At 33.5% G+C, this 25,008-nt stretch overlaps 1 protein-coding gene across 2 annotated transcripts; it reads right to left on the bottom strand.

Moving 5' to 3' along the window:
* Positions 1 to 7,691: 7,691 nt before the first annotated feature.
* Positions 7,692 to 24,685, bottom strand: LOC147066548 (CDK5 and ABL1 enzyme substrate 2). Of its 2 annotated transcripts, XM_085955640.1 has the most exons (9): positions 24,027 to 24,567; positions 22,881 to 23,023; positions 21,587 to 21,776; positions 20,681 to 20,950; positions 16,118 to 16,153; positions 11,335 to 11,452; positions 10,521 to 10,711; positions 9,662 to 9,869; positions 7,692 to 9,124 (listed from the first exon to the last, which is right to left on the bottom strand). In XM_085955640.1, exons 1-9 carry the CDS (start codon positions 24,434 to 24,436, stop codon positions 8,984 to 8,986), a joined length of 1,707 nt encoding a protein of 568 aa, XP_085811766.1. In that variant the 5' UTR covers positions 24,437 to 24,567; the 3' UTR covers positions 7,692 to 8,983. The 2 variants fall into 2 exon arrangements, with proteins under 2 accessions (XP_085811766.1, XP_085811765.1); XM_085955639.1 differs by lacking the exon at positions 16,118 to 16,153 and having other exon boundaries at positions 24,027 to 24,685.
* Positions 24,686 to 25,008: the final 323 nt, after the last annotated feature.

Genomic DNA, 25,008 nt, shown 5'->3' with positions numbered 1-25,008 from the left:
ATGTAAAAATTTACCAAAAAGAAAATTTCGTGCGAGACAACCTCTCGTAAGTTACCCTCCTCCCCCTATGGTGCCGTGGACCCGCTGTATTTCTTCTCCTTGAATATTAAATTTGGAGACTTGTTTTGGTGAAAACCTAAACATTCGCGTGGAAAAATAAATTATTGCGACGTGAGAAATATTATTTACGATTTTTTAGAAGTTCCGGGAGTATCAGTGGAGGCGCAAACGAGCCGTAGGTATCCAGAAAATATAATAAACTATCGTCACGAAAACAAAGCCATTATTCATCACGTTAGCTGGATATATTTCTTTGCACATATTTTATTGTTTGACCCAGAATACAAGAAAGTTTGCAAGGTCGTAACTGACTGTTGAATTTTTGAAATATCTTAATAACATGAATGGAGAAAATACTAATTAACAAATATGATTTACGTCTTACGACTATTATATTCATCCCTATTCGTTATTGTTTTTGCAAACTAAGTAGTTTTCAAATACCTATTTGGCGGCTATTAGCTATGATTGTCTATTTGATGTTCGTTTGGCCACCTGTTGACAAGTACTGTACTATTATTTAAACAGAAATCTACTTAACAAAACTATTTTTTAATTTCAAAGATGTCGTTAAATTTATCAGTTCTATAATATATTTATATTATAAATTATTATGTTTTTGGGTACTCACAAAAAAACAAAGTAAAAGACAGGATTGGGTGCATTCAGCGCCATCTTTAGATTAATAAAACCTGAGCATAACTTTTTGCACAACCAACGAGTGGTCCACTGTTCAGCGGGTCTATTCTATACAAAAGGCTGCTTTCGTCCGCTAAAACCGCTAACTAGGGTATGTTTGTATCAAATTATTAACACGTATTGTAACAATTATAATTAGCTGGTATTAATTGTTGCAATAAATGATATATTTTAACGGCATGCCCCCTGCCTGTGCTAAAATTTAGAGCATGAGCGATAGAGAGCGAGAGAATGACAGTTTCGACGGATTAACTGATTACAATACAATTACAATTATAATATTTCAATATAAAATATATGTAACAAATACTAACACATTATCACATTAGCACGTTAGCGGTTGATAGTCGCCTTTTGTATAGAATAGACCCGCAGCTGTCAAAATCAGATCCCAGATTGCTTGACATATTGATTCGCCTTTTCTCGTTTCAAATTGAATTATAAAAAACTCTCAAATCAAATATATTAACTTTACTATCAGTGTTATTTATAAATAATATACATTCCTGTTATTCATCAACTGTTAAAGTCAGACTAGTCCTTCACACAAAACGTGTGGTAATATTGATTTCCAAAAAATATGTAGCATTGATCTATGCATTACATTTGTAGAAGGTGTGTTAATGGTAGTGTATGATTATTTATCATGTAACTCATCTTAACAAATCAAACCATTCCCTGTGTGAACACGACAGACGCATCAGTATGAGCACTCTATAAAACAATAACAGTTCATCCATAGACAACAACGGGAGGGGCGGAAAAAGTAAGACCAGTCATTGTGAATGTATCGGCTTTCTACTTGAGTCGGCAATGGTGCAGTACATTCACGCTTATACATAGCCACTTAACAGCATTATATTATCTCAAATTGAGAAAATTTAAATCATAATTCTTTAAATATTTCAGAATGTCGATAAAATCATTTGATGTATTAGTTGTGATAAATTGAGAAGAAAATTCAAGTTCTGATAGGTACTCTTATAAGAGACAGTGTGTCACCAGAAGAAAAACTCGCTATTAATTTAAGCCTTAAAGTATATTTAAAATTCAAATATTTCACAAAATATATTATTATCTATTATAGAAATCTGAGTCGGAGCTGATGGGAGATGGTACTGTGGAAGATGATCCAGCTGCAGTAGAATAATATATATTGGTTGTGTATTTATTTCAATGTGAACTTTCAAATTGCTCTCCTGAGAATTTTACTGAAAGTGACATTGAACAATCTGGAAACCAGGCAGTGATATCCTGTTGGATAAGTATATTCTTGAGTCTTGACTGTGTACATAGCCAATGTGCAATTATACGTGTATGCTGGGTAATGTATCATACTGGTGAAGTTTGAGCTTTTGTAATATTTGGAGTACATAATTCAATTTGTGTTGCCAGGCGATTATGTAGGGGAGAGCAGGTAGGATTCGTACACAGGGAGCATTCGTACAGTGGCGATATCTTCACTATCCAATTCATTGGCGTGCTCGCGTTTGTGTGTGTGACTCCCGCTCATACGCATAGTGTAACCGCGGGGTAGGGCATCAGTGCGGCCAACAGCTTCGACAGAACACGCCGATACGTGTTTTCGCTCTACGTAAGTATTTTTTGTATTCACTTTTGAACACGCTTAACTGTTATAAGTTTTGCACGAATGTTATAAGTGACTTAGTATAGTTTATGAAGTGATAACTTCGTTTAATATGTAAATAGTCATTTTAGGCTAATTATAGCGGTTATTTTTATTTTCAATTAATTTGTTGATTTCTCGGTTTGGGGTACCTTCGTGCAGTTATAAGTGGGGTAGATTCATACTGTACGAATGCTCCCCATTCCTAACTGCGTGGCAGTAGAAAGATTGTTCACCAAAAATATTATTGTTACATAACCATGCCGCGAATATATTTGAAAAAGGGGACAAGAACAAGAGGCGTTGATGAAGATGCAATGATGCAAGATGCAGCCGTTAGAATCCACGCAAGGTGGACAATCAACTTCTACAGCGTGCCAAGATGCCAATGTGCCAGAAACTCTACCTGCAGAAACAGAGATTACTCAACAAGATCTTCCATGGAGCTCAGCGCCAGTATCACCCTCCTTGCTATCACCTACAACTGCGCCTGCATCTTCATCAACTGTAGGATTAATAACTCCAGAAATTATCCGGCCCTATCCCAGAGTGGACAGAAATGCGTTAAAAAAGTCTAAGAAAGGAAAACTACCAGGAAAATCGAGAATATATACAGATACCCCTGAAAAAAATAGACTAGAAGAAATAGAAAAAGCAAAAAAGTTGAAGAAGCAAGAGCAAGAGAGGAAACAAATGGCTAAGGAGATGAAGCGAGCATAACATTTACTGTCAGATACAAGAACCAAATTAAAGAGACAGAAGAAAACTTCAAGGACAACTAAACCAAAGAGGCAAAATAAAACTGTTAAGACTGATAGTCAGGATGAAACTGATTGTGAGGATGAGGCTAATATGAGTTTAAGAGAGAGTTCTTGTTCTCCCATCGAAGAGACGTCTGAAGGATCGGATACTGAGAATGAAACTCTAGTTACGTCAGAGAACATCAAAGAAGAACGCTTTGTGATAGTAGAGTTCAAGAAAACAAAGACCGTTTTATATTATCTTGGACAGGTGCTTAAAAAATATAGTCCCGTTGAATACAAAGTTTCATTTTTGAGGAAGAAGCCTCATACCTGGAAATTTGTCTTTCCCACTACCAAAGATGAAGGAACAGTTTACATATCAGATGTGGTATGTGTTTTCCCGCTATCAAAATCTGCTTTTACAGCAAGAACAGCCCGGATAATATTTAGCTTCGAAAAAGACCTATCTATGTATAATGTTGGATAGTACAACTATTAAATACATAAGATTAAGACCTATTACTCTAATGGTAAATTTTATAATGTTGATTTATTCGTTCCTTTATTAACAAAAAAATAAATAAAAGTGTTAACAATAACTGTTAATTATTATTACATGAAAGCTGATTCTGTGTTAGCTTTGATCCCAATACATGATTATATTACATTGAATAAATAGCATTTTATTTGACTGTACGAAGGTTTCCCATTATGTACGAATGTGCCCCACACTATGTACGAAGCTACCCCACGTGTGGGGTAGTTTCGTACGTTTTCCATTTTTCAGAATAGTAACCGTAGCTTCGCCATGATGATTTGTATCTAAACTACACTTCACTATTATTAAAGCCAAATATATTGGATATATAGCAGCATTGAAGTTATTTTAAAATATCTTACAGTTTTGTTTTTATACGGCTTAGAGTAAAAAGTGTACGAATGCTACCTGCTCTCCCCTACAGGTACTTTTTTAAGTTCGTGGTACAAAAACAAACAAAATAGTTTATCGTCGGCTTGGTTGCTAATATTTTCTTGTTCTCACGACTGAATACTCTTTTCTAGCAAATCAGTAAAGCATTCCTCTGAAGAACTTTTCTTTGAGATTGGCCGAACTTCAGTAACATCTGCAAAACTATCATATGTTATTTGTTCCTCTATGTTAGTTGTTTCTTTAATTTCCAGAATAAATAAATATACCTTCGCCTTTCTGGAACCCAGAACCAGAAAAAACATTTTTATATTTTTTTGTACTCTTTTATGTATGTATCTCGATTATTCTTCCATTTTTTTTTAGTATGGTGCCTGAATAACAATATGATCATTAAGTAATGTTTCACATATTTGGTTACGGATTGCTCATTTGGAGAACTACACTAAAACTATTGGATTGGGAAATCTACAGCTACTGGAATAATCTGCCAAATGTGTGAAGCATTATAGAGAATATTGGCAAAAATTCCAAATGTCGTCGGACATTTCCGATAACACGTGGAAAAAAAATTCAATGGGCTCTGAAAAAAATTTCGAACTTTCTAAACTGCTCGGTGCCTCTGACAACAACGATATACGAGTCAAAATGCCTGAACATTCTGGATCTTTGTACCATAACAGCTACAAACATTATTTTTCTATGGTGCTTTTAGCAATTTGTGACTTAAGTTTTTTGAGACTTATTATATTATGTTACAAAATGATAATATAAATAATATTAAATTCTACAAGTTGGCTTTTTAGTCGATAGCTATCTCGGTTCTAACACTATTATCATTTGTTAAAATGGAATTCAACCAAATAAATGCTAACGCAATTAATTATTACATTATTAACTTGCAATAAATAGACTTAATGAGTAAAACCTTTTTTCCGATGAGTCCTCTCCATCTGCAAATATATCCACTAATTCCTACCAAGCTCGCTTTTTATTATTTTATTGTAACAATCTGAACTCTGGATATCCCAAATTGTATTTCTTTTCTTCACTTCATCAATAACAATTCTATGTCCAAGGCTCCATTATGACAACACGTCCGGACTGCGCGGTTTCATGTCTCAACTGAATAAACTGTAAACACTCCATATAAACAGAGCCACGCGGTTTCCATTTGTTGATAGTTGACTAGCGGATCGCTGTTCCGCACGGACAAATGTGAACGAATATATAGATGCTATTACCGAGTAGTAAGAGCTGAGGCTTACTGTCAATCTTATAAAACTTAACTTAACCTACCAGAAATTGCTATCATTTTTAGTTGGTTTTTTGTTGTTTATTAAATTTCGAAATTCTATCTATAACCAAAATGAGATACCTACTTAGTTCCTTCTTAGGTACCTAATACAGCCTGAAAAGAAGTTGTTTTGGATTTATAATGTATACAAGATGAATGTACCTACAAAAAAAATTTAAATGAAATAACCTACCTACCTACTTCAAAATTCAAGAAAAAGATACACTTTTTGTTTTTATTCTGTTTTTATTGTTATTAAGTATTACAAAAAAAAACAGGGCCAAATAACACATCCCATGGAGTGAGCATATTACCATAATTATTTTGTAATCATTAATTTTAACATAGTAAAATACCCAAACCCTGCATAGGAGCTTACTTTTCATCCCCATAGCGGATGATTGACTAGATTTTTTTGTTACAATTCCACAATAATTGTATATTTTATCATATTACATAATATGAGCTCAGTAGTGACTCATCAATAATAAAATAGCATGAATTTACAACAAAAATATTATATTATGTTGAGCTCTATTACTGAGCTCTCTTACATTATAAATATGCATAGAGTTGAAAATATTGGGTATTTGAGTTTGAATTTCACTTTAGGATAATTATTTTATTATCAATATTCTTATAATATAATATATAAAATACTCATAACAAAGTATTAAGTTTTTATAAACCATTAAAATATTGCATGTCAGCCTATAAAAACGAATTTATTAACATAGGTTGTTAATTTTATCTACTGTAGCTGTAAAAATTTCAGTGGCAAGTATGTACTCAAGAAAAGCTTCTAAATAAAGGAATAGAACAGGACTTATAGACAATCTGAAAACTTAGGTTAGAGCAGGGGAGGGCAAACTGCGGCCCGCGGGCCGCATGTGGCCCGCCGGGTATTTTTTTGCGGCCCGCCATCATTAATTGTACTTCTGATTACGAATAACTTTTTTATAATTTTTTAAAAAATATTGACAAAAGATTAAAATTTGAAGAATTTGTTGTTTCGTAATTGTATTATCTCAGTACGTCTTCCTTGCGTCTCGTCTCACACTATGTAACCACTATTTTCTACGTTGAACATCGTAACACATTTAAATACTTTTAACTCCGCGTTGCAAGGAAAAAAATATATGCCCATGATATGGTACAAAGTTTGAATGGATTTCAATTAAAACTCAAGTTATTCCTTCGACAAAATAATATCGAATAACAACGTGGACCACTTTCCAACTTTGAAGTTGCTGAATACACCAGAATATAAATTTGAAGAGTATGGTAAAATTATTAAAGCTCTGAATGACGATTTTTCACAAAGATTTGGTGACTTCCGAAAAATTGAGACAAGTTTAGCAATAGTACGCGATCCATTTTCAATAGATATTGATAGTGTACCGGCAGAGCTACAACTTGAGATTATTGATCTGCAGTGTGACACTGATTTAAGAGAATTGCATCGTCGTGAAGAAATCTTCAAATTTTACAATGCCCTTAATTCAGACAAATTCGACCAACTTAAAGATTTATTTTTGGATAAACCTATATATGTGAACAAACATTTTCGATCATGAACCTCAATCAAAATTCTTTACGATCAAATATCTCCGATGCCCAATTACAAGCAGTTTTGAGAATATCAACTACAAAATTAACACCTGAATTTAAAAAAAATGTACAACAGTTTCATTCTTCTCATTATTTTTCGTGATAATAAATAGTGTATATCTAAAAAATGGTATTTTACTTGCGGCCCGCCGCTCATTTTGAATTCTTGAATTTGGCCCTCCACCCAAAAAGTTTGCCCCCCCATGGGTTAGAGCAGAGGGGGGCAAACTGCGGCCCGCGGGCCGCATGTGGCCCGCCGGGTATTTTTTTGCGGCCCGCCATCATTAATTGTACTTCTGATTACGAATAACTTTTTTATAATTAAAAAAAATATATTGACATAGATTAAATTTTGTTTAGCAATAGTGTACCGACAGAGTTACAACTTGAGATTATTGATCTGCAGTGTGACACTGATTTAAGAGAATTGCATCGTCGTGAAGAAATCTCCAAATTTTACAATGCCCTTAATTCAGACAAATTCGACCAACTTAAAGATTATGCAAGAAAAATGTTCGTTATTTGTGGATCAACCTATACATGTGAACAAACATTTTCGATCATGAACCTCAATAAAAATTCTTTACGATCAAATATCTCCGATGCCCATTTACAAGCAGTTTTAAGAATATCAACTACAAAATTAACACCTGAATTTTAAAAAAATGTTAAAAAATGTACAACAGTCTCATTCATATTATTAATTTTTTTGTAATGTTTATTTTTCGTGATAATAAATAGTGTATATCTGAAAATAGTATTTTACTTGCGGCCCGCCGCTCATTTTGAATACTTGAATTTGGCCCTCATCCAAAAAGTTTGCCCGCCCCTGGGTTAGAGCTTCAACAGTCCCATGAAATTATATATGTATTATACTTAATACATAAACAAAATAGAGTTATTGCCTACCATGAACATAGTCATAGGTTGAACAATACTATTACAATGTTAAATTGTATACAGAAACAATATCAAAATAACAATCCAAACGATTTTACATGATGAAATATTTAATAAATTAGCATACCTATAGTAAAATAATAGATTCTTATACAAATAGTTTTTCAATAGAATTCCTTGAATAAAATTGATGTCTTCCCTTATAAACTATTTTTAATGTATAATTTATACATAATCAGGTAGCGAATATAAGTACAATAATTTTAAATACGGCAAGTTTTCTTATACAGACGCATGTAAATGTTTATCTAAAAAAAAACACAGAAAACTCATATGATTTCTTTCTCAATTAACTACTTATTCAAAATAATTTGTTGGCTATAATGTACAATTGTATTAAAAGGCATTGCATTGAGGGTATGCAAATATGTGTACATAATAGTACAAAAATAGAGACATATTATGTATTGTTATATTTACAACTAAAATTTATACAGTGAAGAGATTATCCGGATTCAGTAGGTAATCCATTTATGTAATTGAGTCCTGAATAGCTCAAGAGATTATCGGAATTTTTTGCCCAACCCCTTCTGGCTAATATTTAAAATACCGTCATATATTATATCAATACATAACAAGATATATATTTATTGATAATTACTTTCATGATCCAGATAATGTAGCATCGTACATCTAATGGCCATATTACACATTCGGACTCATCTCTAGTTTTCACATCGTCATGACGACAAAGCATAATATCGTTTTACAACATATTACGTCACAAAGGCATTGCAATATTTGTAATTGGCATCATCCAAATGAGCTTTGTACGAATTTAATGTATGTATTTAATTGTTTAATATATGACTTCATTTAAATTTACGAATTGAGTTTAGCATAATCTTTCTAAGATTTTTTGTTTGAAGCGCGGTTTTGTTGAGAAAACTTGAGACTGAAATATTGGATTGCCAGGTCAGGTATGTTTGTGTTGAGAACAAAAGCGTAAATTTGTATAAAATATAATAATAGAATAAAACTAGAATCTCACAAATAGAAAAACAAACATTTCAACATATAAAACTGTCACACAATTGGATGTATGTCTGCGTGATGCGTCAAGACTCGTGCATCAATCTCTGGTAGTGCGGGAAGACCTCATACGGAGGCACGTGCAGGCCAAATTCTAGAGCTACCAGCACGGCGAATTCGCAGTTTATTAAATCTTTGCGGTTCAGACGGAACACACTTTCGGTACGCTGAAAAAAAGAAATATGCAAAATTTTCATTGGGAAAATAAAAACCTTAAAATGAACTAGCTGTGGCAAGCATAACATGAAGTGTGGCGGTTTCGAGATCTACAATCCTCCCTAGTCCTTTCCTCTTCATACCCCTTGCCGGGCAATAATTTGAAGTTCGTTATTTGTGCTGCAAGTTTGTGTAAAGTGTTTAAACGTATTAATAATGCAAAAAATGTTGAAAAGTGGTAGGAGAAAAATGATCTTTTAATATGTTAGTTTAGTATATAATAACTGATAATTGTTAGTTGTATATTTACCATAGGCAAATAGACATACATAGAGCCTAAAGATAACAAAAGGTGAATCCTAGGTTGCTTAAACCGATGGAATAATACAATACATCCAGTAATTAGAATTTAAATTTGTATGTATAGTCAAGTCAATGGTATAAATTTAATTAAAAAAATTATTCAAGGAATAGAAATATGTATGTATTATGAAAAATCATTACAGCTAAATTTCGAGGCATCAAAAAAAACACCACAAAGTACATACCTCTATGAGAGATTTAAGCGGGTCTCCCTTCACATCGTTTAGTTTAGCTGACAGAAGCAAACAGGCTCCAGCACAAAGCTTTCTGTTGTCTTTATTAATCAAATTAGACAGAATTAACTTTTCAAAGTAGACATAGCCTTGGGCGACTGTTAATAGGTCAAGTCCACTACAGTCCTGCTTGGCAATCTTGCGCATTTCACGTTTGATACTAGAAACAATCAAAAAGTCATCACACCCATAAAGAATGATTAAATTAGATACATACATAATATATGTAATTACCTTCTCAGTTAAATAAGTTTAAAAAAAATCTGTTAGAATTCCCTTTCATTTTACATTATATTTAAAATCACAATTCCAATTCTTTAAAAAAATAATACCTATATGTGCTTACCCCTCTCTAGTTATAGATTATGGATGTTTTATTTAAATTCGAAACCTCAATTAGACGTCTATAAAAAAATATATTTTGTCTTTCTTATCAAGATATGAATATATCGAGCACTTAAGTATTGAAACACATTAGTACAAAAAATTGTAAAATATTACGTCGGAATAAACTATTTAATGATTTTTTAAATAACTGGCTCCAGCATCAGTGAACGATGATCAACAATAATGGAATAAAAATATTATAAAAGTCCCCATCTAGAATTTAAAAAACCTCATGGACCCTGTCATTTTTAAGGGATTCCTTTTTTTGGATTGGAGTACTCAAGATTCGGAATCTGGTTTTGGTCCCGGTTCCAGTTCCATATTAATTAAGGGGTTCTAAGGATCCTAGGATTTGGTTCTGGTTCTATTTCCAGCTCTGGTTTAACATCAAATTAAAGTTACAGTGTTAATAATATATGCTGACCTGCGAAGTTTGCTAAGAGTAAGTTTAATATGAGGGAATTTTTCCCTAAATTTATCATTAAGTTCCTTTTTCAAATCTTGAGGTCGCACGTAATCAATCACAGATGTCATATAAGATGTAAATGTCAACAATGTCCTATGTTTTCCGGCAATCAGTTCTGGATCATCTAGTAAATTTGGTGAATATTGTACCTATAACAAGAGATAATGAAGACAAATGAATGTATTTCAATTTCATTTACAATGTGATAATAATAAGTGTGCACATAGAGTGGGGGTATTTATCCTCGTCTATTCTCGTGCTTCATGCTTATGTGGTACCTATGTTTATAGTTTAGAGATAATTGAACTTTAATGTTTGTTTCATACAAATCAAATAGTTAACTGAAAATTTAATAATGTCCCCTGTAATTTGAATTTGAATTTTACTAACAGGATTGAGTTCTGAAAATTGGCATTTAAATAAACACAAAACTAATCGTGATATGAAAACAGCTAGATTAATACCACATGCCAGATGCCAGTTTAGCAGCTAAATGCTAGTCTGTGAGAAAGTCGTTAAGTTGGCAATACCGCCTCCCCCCTACCATTTTTATAGTGTGCAACTATTTAGTACAGTAAGATCAAGTATACTTTTTATGATAGTTTAGATAAAATGCTTTGGCAGTGGGAATGGTGTTTATCATTTATATGAATAATAATGGTTGTGAAATGATAGTTTTGATAGAAATCTAATTACATTTATTATGTTACGAGTGTACCGAGATGCTAAGAAAAGTTTTACAATAGTAGATTGATAATGAGTGCAGATTTACCATCTTGGGCGATAAAATGTTCGTTTCATCCCATTCAAAAGCTTTGGCGTCCAATGGATGAGAATGTGGAGGCGATGATGGTACTGCAGTTCTTTGAGATGATTCGTATGAGAAACACCTGAAAAGAAGCCAACCAAACCAGGTTTTAATCATTTATTTTAATATACATAATATTAAACCAGTCCAAATAGCATGTTACCTGAATGGAGAAAATATGTATGATTAATTTGAATAGGTTCCTATATACAAAATATGATAAATAATTCACTATTACACACCCTTGTGATGTGATTGTACCTACATCAATCCACATACCTACATAGAAAGGCACAACTTCATGGGATAATAGAATTGTTATGTACAATAATAATAAAATAATTACAATGAGCCACTTCCACATTACCAAGTATGTATTATCAATGCTATATTTTTATATTATTTACAACAAAAAATCACAGTATCATTCATTTCAAAATCAACTAAAATATTATATTCCTATAGACTAACTTCTATATCAAATCTTCTACGTCACATGCTCTTCGCGTTTGGAGTTGTCATCGCAGATACTCAATCCTGACACTATTGAGGAATTAAAAACTTTATTTTCTGTTTCTCCTCCAACAATACTTCTACAGTCGAAATAATGCTCTTCGTGGGCTTCTGCAAAGGTTTAGGCATTTTAATGTTAATAATACTCGATATCGAACGCACACTGAATTACAGGCGTGGGGAATGTAGTAGCGGTGAAAGTAAATACAGGGGGAGGATATTAGTTCCAGAAACGACGGTGGTGACATAGAAGACTCGATATGAATGTCGTACTATGCCTAATCATTTTATTTACATATTATACGCAACAAGGCACTATAAATGAGGCGCTGAGGATTCAATGAGTACAAGTGATAAATAATCAAGGAGCAGTTCAACACATTCATACCTATTTATGTGTGAAACAGGATTCAAATAATTCTTAAAGCAAAAAACATTAATGAACATAAAGAAATATCAATTTTTATATAAAATAAAAATAAACGATCTTTATGAATGAGAATAGAAATTTTGAAAACACTGTTATGTAGAAATCACAATCGCTTACATATTTAACTTTGCAGTTGATTTACTCAATTTGGTCACCGATGCACTTGTATTCGTTCAATCCTCAGCACCTCAATTCATTATTTTACAAAATTCACAATACAATATACAGTACTCAGTGGCAAACTCCAGCCCCCTCTCATAAAAATTTATCATGCCCTCCCTCCGTCCTTAAGTAACTACATACTTATATTGTAAAAAAAACTAAACTCATCTTCTGAATAATTTTATTTTATATAAATAATATTTATTAACTCTAACCTGAAATAACAAACATAAACATTAGGGAATACACATATAGGAGGTTAAAAAAAATTCATGTGGGTATAGAAATATTTTGATTGATCATTCAATGACACAAATAAGTTGATTTGCATTAGATAGCATATTGCATATGTGCGGAGTAAGGGATTACTTCAATTAAAATGGTCACCACTGTTTAATACAAAACGATACGTCTTCAGCAAACCGTTCATTACGAGAAAATATTTCCTAAATAATGAACCTAGAATAAAGTTAATTTCTTATACCAATTGCACTTGCACTTTTAAATTTTACTCCATGGACCTGGGTTTCCACATTGCTGGGTCTTGTGCCACATCAGTGGCGCACCGAGGATTTAATATTGGGGGGGGGCCAAGGAGGAGAATGTAAATTAGTCCCATAGGCTCTTTTTCTTCTTCATATAATTACTTTTACATATTTTCACAATACACGGCGGTATATTTGTACAGTTTCTCCTAGTTTTTATTAAATTGGAGGCATAACGGCGGTAACCGTTGAGCGTGTCATCAGCGACTGGAGGATTGCTGGACAATGCTGGACATGTGTGCCTAGTATGCTAAATCATTACTCAAATATTATCGGCTGTGCTACCCGCTTAGTCTAGAGAGCTACAATATTTATGCCGAATTCCACTCAAAAAAATGTTCTTTACCACCGACTAGTGTGTGTAGTCGTTCTTTTCGCCGAATGTTTATGGTCGATTTTTGGTTTTTTAATATTGAGGTTCCAAAATATTAATTGAAAATGGACAAAAAAAGTATTAGCGCATCTTATACACAAACCTACTCAACACAACACAGCCTAATTTCTCGTTTATCAGTCTTTTATCTATTGCACTCGGTGTACCTACACCATGGTCCCCACATCCTGAAACGGGCCCTCAGGTTAGGATATTTGGCGGGCCCCCTACCTACCGCTAATATTAAAAGTAGTGTGAAATACTACATTAACGTTTTTCAAATTGTGTTTTAGTTAAAATTAAGGGTACTTATACAGTGAATTATTGGCGATTTTTAATACATCTACTTTAATAATGGAGCTGTCAAGTGTCGACACATAATAATCAGAAAATATATTGCACAATTACATAATCTAAAATGTTCATGGCTATGAAGTATAATAGCGCCTAGACTAGACTTTTTTTTACTATTAAAGCTAATTTATGTGTGTTTATCTCACTTATCTGGTCAACCCGACACACCGGGCCCCCAGGCTAGAGCCCTGTCAGCCCTCCCCAGCCATGACCAACATACACCACCACTCTGGAATTCGGGTGGACACCGAGATTTTTTTGACAGTTCCATTAAGGATTGGGTTTCTAGAAAAACCCGACATCAGTGTTTCGAAATTTTTATGTTAGAAATTAAAATCATTTTTTTGCCGTGTTTTTATTTGTCTAAGCCCAAGGTATAGTTTATTGGCTTTCAATTTCAATGTTTAAAATCATTCTGATAATTTTCATGTTTGGGGGGTGCCAGGGCCCCTTGCCCCTCCCCCCTGGGTGCGCCACTGTGCCACATCGATAAGTTCCACCACTGATCATACTGAACATATTATCTTTAAATAGGTTAGCTCTAGCCTAAGCAAAGTTCGACGACTGAAAGATCACAGTGGGGAATGGACATAAGATCTTTTAAATTTAAATCAGAAGATCAATAAATAGAGAATCATTGTCCAAATCAGTAGAATGAAAAAGTTTGCATTACTAAGCACCTTAGACTGCAGAGCAGTTAAAAACCAACCTCAATCCCTTTTTTCTCCTGAGAACATATTATGTAAATAATATTTTAATTCATTCATAACAGCCAAGCAAATAAGAAATGAATACATCATTCTATAAAGCTAGGTATAAACTTTGGAAAAATGTGATGTTGCAGTGTATGAGGGCAGTTTGAAAAGTTTGTTAAATTTCTATGAGACGGTGGCACGATTCATAAAGTATAATCACGGCTGGCTAGTATCACTCCTCAAATTACTTCTGTCAAATTTTCAATCAGATCTGACGTGTAATTCAGCCATCAGAATCATACACTTGTCGCAGCAATGGAAAAAAGCCGGTCCCGTCATAAAACGTTTTCATTACGTATTTGTATTTTTAGAAGTTAACGATTGCACAGATCAAGGGTGAACTAGATGAAAACCATGGCGACTGTACGAGTGTTGAAGACTGATAATTTTTGGAAAAATGAGTTGAAGCGTAGTCATACTATCACTGAAGATGAATTCCGCTATAGACTCGTGGCATTGTTATGGAAGTCCACCGAGTGCACGTACACTAGATTTCTGAGACTGTTGCCATCTCAAGTGGTGCACAATTTCCTAAAGCTGACAACCAAAAATGCATAAATGAATTGACATTTCAGGGCAGTGTTTGTCAATGTTCAATCACAATCCAAAAGGCTTTTTGCAACAACTTTTGACTGTTGACAATACCTGGTTTCACCATTTTAAGACAATTCAAAAATAATTGTTGAAGCAGGATGTCATCGATGCATTTTGCAGAGTTCGACCGAGACTATTTTTCAGAGAGTATGAAAAAATTGGAAAATCTTTGGGCCAATTGTGCAAACCTAACATGGGTCTATATTGAAAAAATAAAATGGTTTTGTTCCAAAGAATGTCATTCATTAAAAAAACCAAACTTTTCAGACTATCCTCATATGTTATTCTTATGTCGTTAAAATATATTAAACAGAATATACAATGCATTATCAAAAATTTTGTACATAATTTTATAGTTATATTTTGAATATAAAAAATATAATATTGTAGATAGCTGACATATTTCAAATGAATGAGCTTATTGTTTGAGTATGTCAATTATTATTGCTGAATATTATACTGTCCAAATAAATTAATATGTACACTTCTTGACAAGAATATTTAAATACTCAAAGGATATAATCCATGTGCTTAAGTTCTTAAGTACACACCTATTAGTATTAACACAATTATTATGTATTAGTTTTACGATTAAATTATTCCTATGTACATACTTATATGGATTAACCGTGCCTAAGTGTAAAATTTAAATTAAAGTTGCCATTTCAATTATTTTTTACGTGGTTTAGCATACAAATTTACAGTACCAAAAGCTACATTTATGACTTTTCAGCCAATACATACCTACTATATTACTTTTATTAGGGGAATATTTTGCGGAATCTTTTTGTAAATCATCTAGGTATGGCGGATGCAATCATGCAAGATATAAAAACTTACAAACATTTTAATAAACTATATAAATAAAGCTTTTATTATTGGGACGAGTTTTTTTCAATACAGAATTATTGCCATATCAATAATAAGTACAGTACAAACAGTGAGATCTACGTCGGTCATAACTTCAAACTATGTACTATTTTCTACGATGGTATACTTAGCATTCCGTATAAAAAATTACCATTTCTTATCCATCTGCCGAGTCAATAACTTTGTCCTGCAATTTAAAAATTATAACATTCAAAATAATCTCATAAAATACATATTATAATATGACACGCTGTTTCCACTGTTGCCGCACAACCAATCATTCAATTCCAGTCCCAAAAATGCCAACATAACACATTGAAAAACGTTTGTCCGTCTACTGATCGATCAGTATAATAATTAAATTATGTTAACCATCGAAGGATTTGATGTCATTGAGGAATATTGATTTATTGCTTTGGTATATTCATTTTGGCTGAAATGGTGAAATGGTGAGAAATGGCATATTTAATATCAATTATTTAGTTTCACACATAAATGTTTAAGACCTGTTTCAATAATTATTGATGACTTGAGGATCCCAATTTTGCATGTGGCCAATTCATATATTAATTTATTCATACAGCGATATTATTTAATTTAACCAATTGTTCTGCAATGCTGTTACATAATGTTTAATAAAATAAAGTAGGGTACCCACATATTTTCATTACCTTATCATAAAGTTTTTCTGTTCTATGTATATGTTGCTTTTTTGTGAGAACGCTGCGGTATTGATTAACTAAAATCGAATTAACTTTTTGTTTACATGTTTCAGTGAATATCGAAATGACAGAAACAAAATGACAATAAATGCATTGGTTCATGTGGTTTTTGTGTTATTAAATGAAGAAATAAGAAAAAAAATCAAAATGTACCACAAACACACTTCTTCTTCTTATTGTGCCATCCCCTAGCGGAGGTCGGCCACCATCAAGGCGATCTTATCTTTGTCGTCTGCTACCCGGAACAGTTCGGTGGAGCTGCACTCGTACCAATCACGGAGGTTCGTAAGCCACGAAATGCGGCGCCGTCCTCTGCTACGCTTCCCATTGATCTTTCCTTGAATGACGAGTTGGGAAATGCTGTATTTTTGTACTCTCATAATGTAGCCGAGGTATTGTAGTTTCCTGGTTTTGATACTACGTAGAACTTCTCGGTCCTTCCCCATTCGATTGAGAACTTCAACATTTTTTGTCACCCGGTCAGTCCGAGGAATTTTGAGGATGCGTCTATACAGCCACATCTCGAAAGCTTCAAGTCTCCGTGACATCTCTTGGTTTAGCGTCCATACTTCCTACCATAGAAAAGAATTGAGAGCACATAACAACGTACCATACGCAGTCTCCGACCTAGGTTAAGATCTCGATTGCTAAGGAGGCGTCTCATTTTGAGAAAGGCGCTCCTTGCGATCTCAATTCTAATTTTTATTTCCTGAGACTGGTCCCATTTCTCATTGACCCATGTACCTAAATATTTATAATGGGTCACACGTTCGATTGGTTCGCTGTTAATGACAAAATTTGTGTCGGTGTCTGGTGTCGCTGTTTTTGATACTAGTAATAGTTTTGTTTTCTTGAGGTTCATTTTTAAACCATAAGAATTACTGACCTCATTAACCTTTTCTACCAGTTGATGTAAACTCTTTAAACTATCAGCAATCAGCACAGTATCATCGGCATATCGTATATTGTTAATATGTTTGCCATTAACCATAATACCCACCGATTCACCTTGTAAGGCTTCCTTGAAAATAGCTTCCGAGTACATGTTAAATGGCAAAGGTGACAATATAAACCCCTGTCTTACACCGCGACGAATTTTTACCTCTCCACTGATTTCGTTTTCAATCTTAATATTCGCTGTTTGATTCCAATATAAGTTAGCTATCAGTTGAATGTCTCTTGCATCGATGCCTTTCTCCTGTAAGAGTTCGAGAAGTTTAGGATGCCTAACAGTACCAAATGCTTTCTCTTCAGTGAAACACATATAAACATCAACATTAACATCTAGGCATCTTTGCACTAGAACATTCAGGCTGAAAAGTGCTTCGCGAGTGCTCAAACCACTTCTGAAGCCAAATTGTGTGTCATCCATGTCTTCTTCGCATTTTCGAAAAATCCTATTATGGATGATTTTTAATAAAACTTTTAACATGTGGCTCATCAAACTTATTGTTCTAAACTCGCTGCACTCCTTGCATTTACCTTTTTTGGTAAAGTGATGAATGTCGATTTCAACCAATCACCGGGAATTATGCCCGTTTCGTAAATTTTATTAAACAAATCAACGAGAATTTCTAATTGATCTTTTTCTAATCATTTTATCATTCCATTGTAAATATTATCAGGGCCGACAGCTTTACCATTTTTAGAATTTCGTATTGCGTTTATTATTTCTGCCCTATTTATGCATGGGGCTTGTTCACATTCATTAAAAGTATAGCCAATAGGTCCCCTATCATCATCAAACAGATTTTCAATCCAACGAGTCAGCTTCTTTTCTATATCTAATATAATACGCCCTTCTTCGTCTTTCAAGATCGTTGATAAGGTTCCTTTCGTAATTCCCAATGTTTCCTTTATCTTCTTGTGCATATTAAAGGAATCGTATTTTCGTTGGAGATTTTCAATTTCTTTGCATTGGTTGGACATCCATTCTTCTTTAGCTGTACGAATTTAACTTTTTATGGTATTATAAATTCTCCTATATTGAGTTTCATTTTTATTTTTCCATTTTCTTCTTTCGTCCATTAAAGACAGAATCTCATCTGTCATCCATTTTTGCTTCTTAGCTGTTCTTTTATATTCTAATTGATTAACAAACAAACACACAAAACGTCTTATTTGGGTTATGAAATGGATTTTGAGAAAAAAATAAACTAGGCTTAGTTCTTTCGCGATAGAAGATAAAGCATTTTACCGAGCATTGTGATTTCTATAGGCGTCTAATTTATGATTCCATACCATAATCACATTTTTTGTATAGATACGAAAAATATAAAACAACACTCTCTGACCACTTTAAAGTGTATTAATTAATATTATTTAATGCCATTTTAAGCTTTTGACTACGGCGATTCAACTTAACTGACTACAGTTCACCCACAATGAAATTACATCTGTAATAATCAGCTATATAAGTAAGGATGACTCACAACTTGAAAGATAAAGTTGGAGTAGTTGAGTTTGAAAAATGGTCACATGGTCATTTTCGTTTGATTTTAGTTGATAAATCAAATTATCAGAACCCGCCATTAGAAAAAAATTCTCCATATTCTCATATATTTACAGTAGTCAATAAAAAATGTATTCCTTTTAAGTGATTTATGATTAGTAAGATATATTTTTAATACTTATAAATGAGTGGAATTAAAAGAAAAATATATCTTAAAAATAATGAAAAACTGGAAGCATACTATGCAAAAACTTTTTCAAGATTAGCTCTAAATATTTAATAATAATAATTATAATAGATACATAATCTACACAATTCATGTTGATAATCTCTTCAATGGCGACATCTTGAAGTCCAATCTATTTCATTACACTTTTGGGTAGCGAGGCAATACATAATTCGTCATTGAAATTAGAAAATTGTGTAACTCCATAAACACTACTTTACAGGAGAGACAAAAAACATTATGGTTTCCTATACAAATATATGGTTTTGGAGTTAAATCATCCATGATTTAACAATGTTACAACTTTTCTGGAATTACAAAATTTGCAAGATGGATAGATATTATCAACGGCCATTAGATGGCATTCAAAGTCAATTTTCGATTAAAACGGAGTTACACAATTTTCTAGTTTCAACGACGATATGTAGGCATTAAGTCTTGTAACTAGGGATTCCAATCCCGAGCCAAAATTCTGATCCCGGGATTTCGGGATTACAATTTGACAATCCCGGGATCCCGGGACCAGTCCCGGGATTGGCATTTTTTTCCATTGTTAATATAATTTTTTTATATTTACACATAACATTGATAAAATCGGTCAAAAATAAATCTAGTATAATTTATACTATTTAATATATGTATTGTTAATATTGTATATCTACGTTCAATCTTGGAAATACAAAAGTTTAATGGAGTAAATAATATTATATAATATATATATATATATATAAGTATATATAAATAATAATGTGATTTTAATATGAGATTGCTGTTTCTGATAGTAAAGACTTAATGAATGGGTTAGCGAGATTTAAAATAGTAAAGCAAATAATCATGGTGTACTTATGGCCTTTCCGCTTCATAAATCTAATTAGTCAGCCAAATATGAAACTGCTGTAAAACGTATGAGGCCATGGTGGAATTACTTTGTTAAAAGTGCAAAGTATTGTTTTTTCCCAATCTTTCTCATTTTTAATAATTTACGTGAAAAAATTAAATGAATCAGCAACTTACACGTGGGTATAAAGCAAACTTCATTCAAACTCAGTTTATTTCAAATGTAGTTATTTTTTATTAAAAGTATTTTTTCTGTTATATTTTCGCTTTTATTTTATTCTCTATAAAAATTGATAAAAAAATCAATCCTGAAATCCCGGGATTATGTTTATCAATCCCGGGATTCATAGGTATTGAAAATAGCTCGGGATCCCGGGATTGGAATCCCTACTTGTAACCTATGTAGTAGATATATAAAAATCCTTGGTATGAGTCCATCATAACTTATATAAAAATATATATTCAACATGTTAATACCTAGCAACAATGTGAGGATGTTTATGCACCGCAAGGGCAGCATTGTAAGTGAGGTCCATAATCCCGTCATTGTCGCACAACTTCCTGTGATGATCCCGCAAATGGAGACGAGTGGGCACCAGCAGTTTCCCATAAGACATTTCTTGACCATTTTCGCCTCTTTCTACTCCGAGCAAATCGAACGCATCAATTGCGACGTCATTGATCGACGACAAAGGACGCGGTCCGGAAGTATTTCGCCTGCGGACGCCATCTTTGCGTAGTTCCGGTCTGAAGTGGTCCCAAAACAAAAATAAGGCAATGAGAATTTAAATTATAAATTTTATTTTACATGGCAAATGGACAAAAATCAAATTTTATCAAATTACCAAAAATAAAAGAAAGCATTTAAAAATATTCAATATTAACTTCAGTAACTATTAAGTATGAGTCATACAATAAATTGATATAGCATAAACGACAACATTAAAACAATAAATAAACTGCAAACCTTGCAACTTTAAATTAGTAAGCCACGTACAGTTTGGCTCAAAAGCAGGGCACTAGTCAAAAAAGGTTAAGAAACCCTGATATAAACAGTTTATCTCATCTCATTCTGAATCTAATAAATATTATATCAACGCAGAAAAGCAGAGTGTAACTGACTGGAGAGGAGAGTATGGGATGCAGATCCCGGAGGACAGCTGTGCAATTATTATTGGTCATGGCCCTGAATGATCCGTAGAATCAGTTTGAATAAGTCATAATAAGTATATGCATCAATGAAAATACATCTTTGTCAATCGAAATAGTGTATTTTGCCAAATGTGCGATGGCAAATATGGGATTCACAAAGCATTTTCACTGGATAGCAGGTACATAATATCATCACATCGCAAATGTATTTCATAATTGAGATACACATACCTTCCAAGGCGTTGTCCTTTGGTGTACGGTATAGACGAGAAGATCAAGAAAGGAACACCTTTCTCGGTGGCTAGAACAAGGCGTTCGTCTCTGAATTTTATCCCTTTGACAAGCTTGATAATGCGGACTTCTTTGTTTCCGATAGTCTGAGTTTCCGGTATACACGCAGCAGCTCCTGACCTTAGACGGCCTGTGAATAAATAGAATCATGAAAATAAAGAAACTACATTTTACGCTGACACAGATGACAATTCATAAAAAAATCACTGAACCTAAGGCCCGTTTCAGACGGGACACTGGTGTCGCACTCGATATAATATAGGAGGCCTTTGTATTATGTTTATGAATGCCCCAGAGCTAATGAGTCAACGCGTGTCCGGTACACTTTTCCGTCGGCCGCTACATTCTCAAGCCGCCAATACACTTGTTTTTATTACCGCAGCCAGTTTAATATTTTAATTTATAATGCGAAATTATGCGTTGACTCACTAGCTCTGGGGCATTCATTAACATAATACAAAGGCCCCTTTATGCGAATACAAAGGTCCCCTATATTATATCCAGCGCGACACCGGTGTCCCGTCTGAAACGGGCCTAAGTCAGAAGTTAGTAACTGTATCTAATAAATTGTGTCAGATGAAATTAAGAAGACGTTGCATATTGCAAAAATTCCTACCCTCGGGTTTGAGAACATGGATTGTAGAAATAAAAAGTTGTCTAATATCAAAGAATTTAACCACATCACTAGAAGAGGGAGCCTTATGAAATTTTACATTTTTAGGGTGGTAGATTTGGTAACCAAAACAAAATTAATATTTTGTAAATTGGCAGACTGGAATAAATTGAAACACGACGGCTTGTTCATATTCGCCATATTTGCTTTCATTTTTCGATATAAGTAAATGACCTAAGCATTTGACATATTTGTGATCGTTCATATAAATTTTCTCTAACTATTATCTAACTAATATTCTCTATCTCTAACTATCATATGTTCACATTCAATACATGTTAATAGCCTTTTTCTCATTTTCACTCATCATTGCTGCTTATTGTTATTATACCATTTAAAATTAAAACTACACAGATTCAGCATAACAATAATAATAATATAGATAAAATTTCAATGATAATAAGACTATGTTTAAATTTGGTTAGAATGCTTGCAGTTTCTGACAGCCGCGATTAAAAATTGTGAAGTTTGCTGCAAATTAAACCAGCAATGCGAAAAAGTAGACGGTGAGTCCTTTATTTTAGCTTCACTTTCATATACTTCAACGTCTTTATCTCTTACCGATATTAAGACTTTCACTGCTGCTGTTATGACGATCTTCAATGCTCGTGGTGTGAGACGAGTTTGTTAAAAGTGGTGCACGTTTTCGTTGACTAGAAATTGACCCTAAGCGACCTCTGCCTTGATCGGTTTGACTCGTACTTCTGGAAACATGCATTGTTAATAAATGAAACATTTGATAATGTACACTGTGAAGAAATATATTATTATGCCCCGTTTAGGAGTGACAGTGGTGATTTTACTTATGTGTAAGAACATTATACTGGAATTGATAATTTTCAATGATTTTATTCTGGTGGTGGGGAGGGGGGGTTCAAAAAGGTTACCTAATTTAGACAGGCAACTAAAGGATCGGTGCTTTTTACTGGTTCTCCGTCGTCTTTATCTGTCGGTCGCCATTTTAGAATTCAGCTATCTTTTTCTCATCGAATTATAGTACGCGGTCCAAGACATTAGTATTTCGGCAAAAATTATAGGACGGAATGTAAGTTTTTTGCATGTCACATAAACATAACGGAGAATTCGAGAAATTCCGATGCCCTGATTTATTAAAACACCTCTTACGACCGAAAAATGCTAACACCGGCCACCGTCATTAACTGTCACGTTAGTTTTTTAGAGTATACAACGCAAGACTACGTCAATAGACTAATATCGCACACTGAAATCTTATATTATATAGATTATACTTACTATGTCCCTCGTTTCACGTTATTGCTATTTGCTGTGATTGAAGTACGAACATTTTACGGAACTTTAAGCATTGACAATATAGATAACTTTTAAACGCAATGAAATAAGCAATGGGGAATATTCGCACAACTGGCGAATTCAATTAATTCCATTTTTCAAAATTGTGGTATTTTTGACGTACTATACTTTTTTAATAGTGCGCGGACCAAAATGTTACTTTTTTAATAGTACACAAACCAAAATGTGCTATAATTATTGTTCGGTTGGCAACACTGCGCTCACTGACATCATGACAGCGAGCGGTGGCGGAGAACCAGTAAAAAGACCCAAAAGAACTTGTGGCAATGATGGGAGGGAGTGTTAAAAATACCGAAAACCATGCGACGACATTTATGGAGGACCCCTTATTCGATTATTACACCTAACATACGTGAAAACAAATTTAGTACATACCTATCTCTGAATGAATGCCCTCCAACAAATGGAGCTTTGGCAGGTGTGATAGCACTCTCAGAATCAGAACTTAAAGACTGATGGTCGGGGCTCCTACCGACAACACTTGCCCTTCTTAGAGCTGTCGGTGTCTTACGAGATATCGAATTACGTTGCTTCCTCAAACTGCCTTTATGTTGCGAATCTTTATTACGACAAAATGCTTCATTGACCGCTTTAGAAATGGCGTCTACTTCGGTAATACCAGCAGGCACATCGTCAGCCGTGATTTGAATGGTTTCCGGCAGTGGTTCTCTTGGAACTTGGCCCAAACGAGTGTCACGATATGTGCCATCGAGTGATATGTTTGATAAGAATGTTACAGCTGCTAGTCGACGCCTGGACCTAGCCCGCTTTTGAGAATTTGCCATTTTTTGGGATTTTCAGCATATTTTAATCATTTTTTAGTAAATTTTCAGCAATCGAAAATCTCATTCGTCTATGAAAAATCATCCAAGGACAATAATAGCGCGACTATACGATGTAATATAAATTAAAATGCGTTAATTTCTTATCAAACTAGAAAATTATAATTTCATTTCCTTTGCACTTCCCCAGTATAAATAAAAGGACCAAGGAGAACAAACCTTCAAATAATGTTTTTCTTTTTATTTTGGAAATGTCAAACCAGACACTCTTTAGTCTATGGTTAAACCCATAGATAATATAAGAAAGTCAAATCGGCTAAATAATAGTTTTATTTATTTAGTGCAATTATTTGCAAACAATATATTTTATTAGAAATAATAATTTGTGGAGAACGTCCTGAATTTTGATTTTTTATTTCCACAGTATTTTGCTTTCTTAAATAAATAAATAATATTATTCTTACGCGATATGATAGTATTGAAAAATAGTTAAAAAGGTAGGTACTTGATGACAAGTTATTGTTTTATTAATATGTTTAAAATATAATTCAATCTTTATGAAACATGGAATACCT

The sequence above is a fragment of the Rhyacophila brunnea genome, unplaced genomic scaffold, assembly GCF_057557595.1.
Source record: "Rhyacophila brunnea isolate RB1 unplaced genomic scaffold, BYU_Rbru_1.0 scaffold_5, whole genome shotgun sequence".
NCBI lineage: Eukaryota > Metazoa > Arthropoda > Insecta > Trichoptera > Rhyacophilidae > Rhyacophila > Rhyacophila brunnea.
Note: the sequence above shows the minus strand (reverse complement) of the source record. Positions and strands in the feature narration are given on the sequence as shown.

Bases quoted from the DNA above. Each gene is read 5' to 3' on its own strand.
- LOC147066548 (XM_085955640.1), bottom strand. From the start codon at position 24,436: ATGGCAAATTCTCAAAAGCGGGCTAGGTCCAGGCGTCGACTAGCAGCT. The intron at 20,951-21,586 runs GTATGTGTATCT...GGACCACTTCAG, and splicing joins AAAGGACAACGCCTTGGAAG to ACCGGAACTACGCAAAGATG. The intron at 16,154-20,680 runs GTATTAACATGT...TTTAAATTGCAG, and splicing joins CATCCTCACATTGTTGCTAG to GACAAAGTTATTGACTCGGC.